This window comes from Aegilops tauschii, chromosome 3 (genome assembly GCF_002575655.3).
Source record: "Aegilops tauschii subsp. strangulata cultivar AL8/78 chromosome 3, Aet v6.0, whole genome shotgun sequence".
NCBI lineage: Eukaryota > Viridiplantae > Streptophyta > Magnoliopsida > Poales > Poaceae > Aegilops > Aegilops tauschii.
This window is the reverse complement of record NC_053037.3, coordinates 279,001,932-279,010,704: the sequence shown is the minus strand read 5'-3', so window position 1 is coordinate 279,010,704 and position 8,773 is coordinate 279,001,932. Positions and strand designations below refer to the sequence as shown.

Below are 8,773 nucleotides of genomic sequence, written 5' to 3'. Positions count from 1 at the left end.
TTAATTATATTTGAAGTTTGAGCTAGGAGTTTGAAAGGAAGGTGATTCAAATGTGATCAAGCCCTGTTTAGCAACATGATTAGCTTAATCACAGGGGGTTACTGTAGCATGATTCTCAGGGTGTTACAATATTCTTGCTTGTTCTTCGATTGCATGCAGGAATAGACCTTCATGGTCAGGCTAATCGTGCTTCCGGCATCGTCGGTAACCTCACGAAGATTGGTTTAGCTATTGCTAAGGCGCAACGTCGTGCACGTTTGTAGTAGGATCGTCAAAGTCGTCTCCACCAAATCGATAGTTATCATCTCGTCAAAAGATCGGGACACCTCTGCCTCTATCATTCCTCTTATATCAAATTTGGCCTACCCAATCTCTTTTGAAAATTTCAGCATGTTTTAATCGTCCACTATGCATTGGAGTTTCTGGAGATTAGCGGCGTATATGCCCAAACCATCTCATATCATGTTGGACAAATTTATCTTCGATCCGTGCTACTCCAATTCTATCTCGTATATTAACATTCTGATCTCGATCCTTTATTGTGTAGCCACACATACATCTCAACATGTGCACCTCCGCTACACCCAATTGTTGAACATGTTGTCTTTTAGTCGACCAACACTCAGCCATACAACATTGATCACCGTTCTATACAATCTGTTTTTTAGTTTTTGTGGCACTCTCTTGTCACAGAGAGCTCCAGAATCTTGACGCCACTTCATCCACCCGGCTTTGATTTGATGTCTCACATCTTTATCGATATCATCATCCTTCTGCAGCATTGACCCAAATATCAAAAGATGTCCTTTGAGGTAACACCCATCCGGCAAGGCTAACCTCCTCCTCCTCCTCATGCCTAGCAGTACTGAAACCGCACCTCATGTACTCAGTATTAATTCTACTAAGCCTAAAACCATAACTCTAACTTTCTATCAACCCTAGTCCGACTATCATCGATTAGCACCACATCATCTACAAAGAGCATACATACACCATGGGATATCTCCTTGTATATCTCGTGTGACCATATTCATCATCAAAGCAAAAAAGGCAAGGGCTAAAAGTTGACCCTTGGTGCGGTCTTATTTTAATTAGAAAGTCATCAGTGTCGCCAGCACTTATTTAGACACTTGTCACAACATTCTCATACTTGTCCTTATGAGAGTAATATACTTTATTGAGACTTTGTTTTTCTCCAAGGTCCACCACCTGGCATTATGTGGTATCTTATCGTAGGACTTCTTCAAGTCAATGAACATCATATGCATATCCTTCTTTTGCTTCATGTATCTCTTCGTAAGTTGTCGCATGAAGAAAAGAAAATGGCTTCCATGGTCGAACTCTTAGGCATGAAACCAAACTATTTTTTTTGTCACACTTGTCATTCTTATTAAGTGGTGCTTAATGACTCTCTTCCATGTCTTCATTGAATGGCTTATCAGCTTAATTAACAATATAGCTTCATTGAATGGCTCATCGGCTTAATTTCATAGTAACAAGTACAAGTTTGAACATCTTCTTTGTTCTCGAAGATTAATACTAATATAATCAGCTTTTATTCTTCTAGTATCTCGTTTGCCTGAAAAATGAGTTTGAAAAGTTTAGTTAGCCATACTATCATTATGTTTTCAAGGCCTCTGCACACCACAATGAGGATACAATGAGGCCCATCAGCTTGCCTTCTTTCATCCTTTATAAGCCAGTCTCAATGGTAGCGCCCTCATTCTCTCCATTGAACAGATTGCCGAAATACTACCGCCATTTATGTCTCCTCGTCCTTCACCAGGAGCTGATCTCCTCCATCCTTAATGCATTTGACTTGTCATATAAGGCATATACTACTAAAAGCATTGTCTTAGCAAAACCTAATACCCTCAACACTCGGTAGCAGAATTCACACAAAAAAGGAACATTTCCTTCTTCAAGCATTGATGTTGGCAGTAATGAATAAATACATGGGGGATCTACAACAGGAAACACTTCTATACTCTAAATAGATCTAAGCTTTTCCTTCATACCAGAGGAAAGCTTTGACAAGGCCTAAACATAAAATTGATCTGTGAGGGAGGCTACCAATAAACGTAAAACAGTGATCTGTGAGGGAGGCTACGAATAAGCGTCAAATGGCTGCAGCAACCACAGTACAACCAGAGATCATGGCTGCAGCCTGCAGGGATGTCAAATTCTGCTTCTTGACAGAACAAAAACGCTTAACTACACACATCCTTGATCAGTCATGGCTTGTGCAATGTTCAGGAAGGCCGATATGTTTGCACCATGCACCAAAGACCTGGAGAGAGAGTACTTGATCAGCTTCCAGAGTGAAAAGCCCGGTGTAGGCAAATGGACAAGATATCGCAAGGAAACTAACTCTGGGTTCTCTTTCAGGATTCCATATTCTTGAGCAGCTTTCATCGACCTGTCATATGTTTGCTTTACTGCTTCCTGTTTTAACCAAAAGAAGAAACTTAGTAGGGCTTCATATTACCACATATGGAAAGTCGCAAAAAAAAAAATTACCACATATGGAAGGGTAGCCACCTCCTTCGACATAGGCATAGTGTCGATCTTATATGACTACGTTGCCGATATGTTGTTTTTTGGGGTCAATTTGTTAGTATTTGGCTGTGTGGATCTTAGTTATGCAGAGGCCGTGTGTTTCTCATCATGCTTTCTATCCGCTTGATGCTACATTTTGAGTTAATAAATACGCCCTTTATCGAAAAATGGAAGGGTAGCCACCAACGGGCAGAAGCAGCGGCTTATACCTGTATTTTGTTCTCGAAATCCTCTACTGACCACTGCATTAAGCTGAACTCTGGATTCAGTTCAAGTTCACCGACTGCTACCTGTTTGTTATTCAAGAGAAACAAAGAACATGAACATGTTGGGGAATAGTGTGAGTCTAATGATTTACTGTCGGGAGCATATGTATGAGACCGGAATCCGTTTAAGTGGTTTTCATTAAAGTAGTGTTTCAAATATACGTGCTCAGTGCAAAGTACATCAACCATACTTGGGAAAGTGCTGAGCTCCAAAATTTTGGAAAAGCCCGTGAGAATCAGTCAAGATTCTGGTGTAATCGAAATTAAGTTTTAACGGTTGGAGCACATACACTTAAAAATAGACCACAGTATCCTTTACAAATAGAAGTTAAGTTTTAATCTCCCTTAAAATTGTAAACTTTTCTAAGTGGGCTGTACTGAACCACACCTCGTTCTTCTATGAATGGCAAGAACAAACAAAACAGTGAATTACCCCACCAGCAGCAGTTGCCTTTGCTGGAGCAACATGGACTTTTGCCTTTCTTAGGATATCAACTGCTTGACCAGTGCATGGCATGTTTGAACCTGCAATTAACAAACACAATTAATCTGTAAAGGATAAACACTGAGAAGGCAATCAAAAGACACAATTCAAGACATCATACATTCTATAAGAACACGGCAACCAGAGCTAATTATTGAAAGAGCCTCCCCCTGGTCAATCTCATTTTGTGATGCACAAGGGAATGCAATATCACACTGCTCACCCCATGGCTTAGCATCATTGATATATTTGGCACGTGGAAATGTTTTCAAGTATTCCCTGTTTGGTAAAATGGAAAGTGGCATCTCAAAAGCTCAACATTTACAAACTAAAAATACAGGAAAGGCAAATGCTTGTCGGAAAAAATATGAAAGGCAAATACCCACTTGAGGCTCCTTTGTTGTGCCTTAATATTCCTTATAAGTGTATATTTCACATAATCAAACCCGTCTCCATCAAATAGATAGCCTTCTGAATCTGCAAGAATTGCGACACTCAGGTTCCATGGTCAGAACTGATATTGCTAATGCAAATGTACAACAACAATCTTCTGATGAAGATGGAGGTTTCCAGAGTTCAACCATTGGTTTGGTAAGAGATATTTCCTTAACAAAACCAACAGAAACCTTTAAAGTCCTGAAATCCATTATCATGAAGAAATCAACGCGAAGCACAAAAAACTATTGTAAGAATGTGTAACTACATGTGTTATGACCGGCATATTAGGTGGGCTGTGGCCCAAGTTATCTTATCGTTATTAGGGGCTTAGCCCAATTATCTTATCGGTATTAGGGTCGTTTGCTTAGGAGTCAAGTAAACCTCTCTATATAAGGAGAGGAGACGTATTCAATCTAATCAAGCAAGAAGCAATCAGTATTTGCTCGGCTTCCCTTAGGGAGCCGGGAGACCTAACCCTAGCCGCCTCTTGCGCCGCCGCCGCCTCTTCTCCACCACGCAAGGACGGCGCCCAGCCGCCGGCCGCCGCGCCCTCGACCTCGTCTTCCTCCATCTTTCCCCTACAATCTCCGCCCTAGAACCAGCAGAACCCTAGCTCCTAACACCTTGGTATCAACATGCCCCTCGAGAGTTACAGTTGACGCCCTTCAAAATCAGATATCAACCGTGTTCAATGGGAGGTAGTAATAATAATAATGTGAACCATGTGGGTCTTGGGGATATGCAGATATACTTAAGAACAAATCATGATCGATTGACCAAATTCTGCGTGCCTCTCATGGCGACAGACTTTTGATTATGCTCCTGACCACCGATGTACCTCACGATATTTCCTGTTTAAGTAATTCAACTTAAGCTTTAAATCTGCATACCTGAGACTGTAACAGGAATAGCTTCACACGACAGAAGCTTTTCCAAGACATGCATTGCTATCTTTCCTGAACCACTTATCGCACATCTGCACAAATTACACACATAAGAAAGCTGCCAAATCAATAAATTACAATACCAGTAAAACAAATGGATCCCTGTCAACAACCTTAATCCTTTGAGCTCCTTATTCATATCAGCAAGTACAACACGTGCAAAAAATACCTGTGACAAGTTACACAATATTTGTTTTAGTAGGAAAAAATTGTCAGCACATGTGGCAAAAGCATTACTTTGTGAAAGAACTGTGCCACGTGAAAAGATAGCGACTAGTTGTGCTCGTAAGAGGAGTTAAGATACCACTTTACCAGTCCGTATCCAGTAGCTTCTGTTCTAAAACTAGAACCAGACCAGAAGATCTTAGGCCCTGTAAAATTTCCCTGCATAAGAACAGCAATGAAATCTACAGAGAAGAGAAAAGATATTTGAACCAAAGAGCTGAAAGTAGAAACCAATCAAACAGTCTTCAAGTAGACTACGAGTTCTTTTACAGTACCCACAAATAAATGTGAGCCATCCATTTACTTAAATTGGACAGATACCAGTGTTTGGTACTCCAATATAGATGCACGGGAGTACCATGACCAAAAGTTCAGGAGTACCTTGATTTGAGGGGTAAATTGGTAATCGGGACTCACAAAATATTGTACCACCTGAGGTTGTTATTTACTTCCCCGCTAATTATGGGTACGTGAGAGGATAAATTCTTTAGATAAATTCTTAGTGAGTAACAACAGGAAGAACGACACCTAAAGGGGATCGGCATAAACATTGTTCTGGGTAACATGTATGGTACTATGGTGTACCTGAAAATGACCAGAAAGGCGTCTGTACTGCCCAAAAAGGAAACCCATTTCCCTTGGACCAACACCAACATCTTCAGCAGGAAAATCCTACATCACAAACTGAAGCATGAATTTCTGCCACTTAACTACTTCAGAAATAAATGGCAAATTCTGAACAAATGCACGTAATACAATGCGAGGTACCTGATCAGGGCCCAAGTATCTATACAGCTCATCCATGAAACTTTGACAAAAGCGCATTACCTGGCATGGAAAAATATCCATATTTACATGCAGTAAATATTGTTGCCCAGAGGAAATAAAATACAACACGAATACCTCAATTTCACTTTTACCCTTTGGATCAAAATCGCTCCCTCCAGCAGCACCTCCAAGTTTATATAGTGACAGAGCATTCTTCAGAGTCTGCACAAAGGGAAATTGCTTAGAATGGTACATTGAATTCTCATGTAAGATTACAGGTTCGACGTCCACTGAAAACACCCTCTGGGTTTAGCGGTCACTTCTCAATCCCAATACGTGCTAATAGATTACGAAATCATCGTATAGCAGTGCAAGCACCCAAAATTTATATAACTCGACTCTATTTGCACACTATTAGACATTTATCTTCTCGTGGCAGAAGTAAACACAGTGCAAATTCCCACCATCTGCACATCCACGCAAACCCCATTGTACACACACAAAATAAAATGAAGACTTTCTTAGGAAACATGCCATTGGCTTTAGAATCTAGTATGAAATAAGGGGGGAAATTCATTACAATATGCATCAAAGCTCACGTTATTTTGTAGTTCATTACTTGTATGTAGGTGCATTATATCATTTGTTACAGTAATTGAATCAAAGGTAGTCTGATACAAAAACAGAAAAACAAATGGTACAAGAATGAAGAACAGGTTGTAGCAGGAGGTTGTTTACATGAAAAATGCATGTCGGACAAGTATGCTAATACCTGCTCAAAAGCTAGAAACTTTGCCACACTTAAGTTCATGGACGGGTGGAAACGGAGACCACCTCTGCATGGACCTAAAGCCTGACTGAACTGCACACGGAAACCTCGATTGACATGAGCTTCACCTCTGTCATCAACCCATGGCACTCTGAAGATAAAACATCTCTCAGGTTCTAATAAACGCTCCAATATCTGAACATATCTGAAAAATCAACATCAGAAATCATGTTAAGGAGATACTGTTCCTCAGGAAGGGGAGAGGAAGAGGGAGGGAGAGAGAGAGAGCTAACTGTGAGTTCTTCACCAAAACTGGTTCTATAGAATGAACCACCTCCTGTATAGACTGTATAAATTCAGCTTCATGAGGGTCCTTCTTGAAGAGAGATTCAAGTATTGAAGCTGCTGTTTTCGACAAAGCTGAAATGGGAAATGAAAATTAAGATAAGTACACCTTTTAAATTGTTTCAGTTTGATATAAAACGGAGCACGTCGAAAAGCTTCCAGAATTTGGTATACGTAGTTACTAACTGTTTAGTGGAAGACTGGATTACTGGAACTTGGACCTATCTATTTATTTGCTTTATGCTATGTTTCAGTTCCTCGAATCTAACACGAAAGCACTGCCAACTGTGTACCGTTGGCATCGGATCATCAAACAAACAAATATTAAAAGTTCTTACGAAGTTACTATGACATATTATAAACATTATGACATAAAACTAGATACCAAAAGGCAAAAATCAAACTACTTGTTAATAAGCACGAACTTGGTAATACATTTCCTAATCCCTTGAAATATCGACAAGCAAACCCACAGCATAATCGCAGGAGGTCAGGCAACACCACCAACCTTTGACATAAACCGGCCTCTCTATCTCAGGAGTTTGCACCTTCTCCTTGGAGGCTGACTGCAGTCGGAGCGCCTCCTTATGCAGCAAGCTATTGTTGTGCTCCTCTAGCGCACTCATCTGCATGTTCCTGCTCCCCTCGTTCCCATAGGGGTTCCGGCGATGCTTGCGGCCATACTCCTTGCAAACGGTGCAGAAGATTCTGCTGGTGTTGTCGTGCACGGCCACATAGGCCCACTTGTATGTGTCCGCCCACTCATCCCGCCATTTCTTGACCACCTTCTTCTTCTTCTTGGTATGCGCCGACAGCCTCAGCATCCCTGCCCGTTCCTCTGCTTGCGGTGGCGTGGGCTGCGGTTGGCCGTCCACTGCGCCAGGCTGCGAGCACGGGATGAGGAAGCTCTTGTGGTCATCGGCAGGGACGACGGGGTCTTGAGGGTGATGGGAGGTCACGCCCTCGAGTGCGGCGCCCGAGAAAGTGGGATCTTCACACTGGTCGATCTCGAGGTCGATCTCCTCACCGATGCCGCGCACCGACAGGTGGTGCTGCTGGTGTCGCTGGTGCTGCCGTAGCAGGTTGATCTCGTCCATGGACGAGTTCATGCGTACACGCGGTGCGACATGTGGAGCAGTGCACGGGAGGGGACTCGATTCGCCGCTCGCACCAGCCAGCGCCGAGTAAATCCGGCTCTGTTAGGCGCGGCCAAATGGGGGATTTGGCTCTAGGGTTTGAGGAATTGGGCACCGCGGAGCCGGCGCTGGCGGTGGCTGAGATCGAGGAATGTGTCGATCTGGCGCGCGGAGAACGGGAGCAAGGAGGGGCTTCGGCGGCGGCGAGACGGTGTTCTGTGAGGGCGACGAGACACTACCGCGGCCCGCGGTGGCCGCTGCTTGGTCGCGATTCCCGACAAGGTAGAGCAACAAACGGTCAGGACAAAGGTTGGGCCTGTGGCTGAGTCGTGGGCGTCTGATTCTTGGTGGACGGCTGAGATCGTTGTCGACCGGACCGACGCCGTTGGTTTGTCTTGTTCCAAACTTTTTCGGGGAAGCACTCATCAATTATGCACCGAAAAAAACACAAAAGTAACAGAAACTGCGTCCATGTTTATAGACCATGTAGCATCCAGAGAAGGTATCTGGTACTCCGATGGATGGAGTACTCCGGCTGCTCCCTGCAGAGCACATCCATCGGATGAAGTTTGTAGGTACAGGATGGGAGTAGAAAGCCTCGTCCTTTCAATTTTGCAAAGAACACTCCATGTGATGATAGTATTGCTGTACAGTTGTCATCACCTAGCTTCAAAAAATGTGCTGCCCAGGTGAACAGAAAGAGCACACACATCTTGTACCTCCCAACATGATTGTTTCATGTTGACTCTTTCAGCTTCATCTTTCATATATAAATTGGATATCAGCTGATATATGGTATAGGTAGTAGTGTCATGAATTTTCCACCACTTTAAAGAATG

General features: G+C 42.7%; 1 protein-coding gene across 17 annotated transcripts; it reads right to left on the bottom strand.

Moving 5' to 3' along the window:
* Window positions 1-1,893: 1,893 nt before the first annotated feature.
* LOC109739474 (uncharacterized) lies at window positions 1,894-8,383 on the bottom strand. Of its 17 annotated transcripts, none has more exons than XR_012204883.1 (15): window positions 7,307-8,383; window positions 6,747-6,873; window positions 6,457-6,658; window positions 5,820-5,906; window positions 5,685-5,744; window positions 5,502-5,588; window positions 5,004-5,075; window positions 4,805-4,860; window positions 4,638-4,723; window positions 3,696-3,786; window positions 3,431-3,588; window positions 3,259-3,350; window positions 2,521-2,849; window positions 2,372-2,445; window positions 1,894-2,290 (listed from the first exon to the last, which is right to left on the bottom strand). XR_012204883.1 is itself a non-coding variant. In XM_020298561.3 (15 exons), the coding sequence occupies exons 1-15, from the start codon at window positions 7,905-7,907 to the stop codon at window positions 2,215-2,217; spliced, it is 1,950 nt and encodes a 649-aa protein (XP_020154150.1). In that variant the 5' UTR covers window positions 7,908-8,383; the 3' UTR covers window positions 1,894-2,214. The 17 variants fall into 17 exon arrangements, 9 of the variants coding, with proteins under 9 accessions (XP_020154150.1, XP_073366516.1, XP_020154149.1 ...); XR_012204885.1 differs by having other exon boundaries at window positions 2,769-2,849; window positions 3,264-3,350; XR_012204886.1 differs by having other exon boundaries at window positions 3,533-3,588.
* Between the last annotated feature and the right edge of the window lie 390 nt (window positions 8,384-8,773).

Coding starts and splice junctions, on each gene's coding strand:
- LOC109739474 (XM_073510411.1), bottom strand. CDS start 7,907: ATGAACTCGTCCATGGACGAGATCAACCTGCTACGGCAGCACCAGCGA. Junction 6,874..7,306: donor GAGGCCGGTTTATGTCAAAG/GTTGGTGGTGTT, acceptor TTCCCATTTCAG/CTTTGTCGAAAACAGCAGCT. Junction 2,446..2,768: donor ATTTCGAGAACAAAATACAG/GTATAAGCCGCT, acceptor TGGTTAAAACAG/GAAGCAGTAAAGCAAACATA.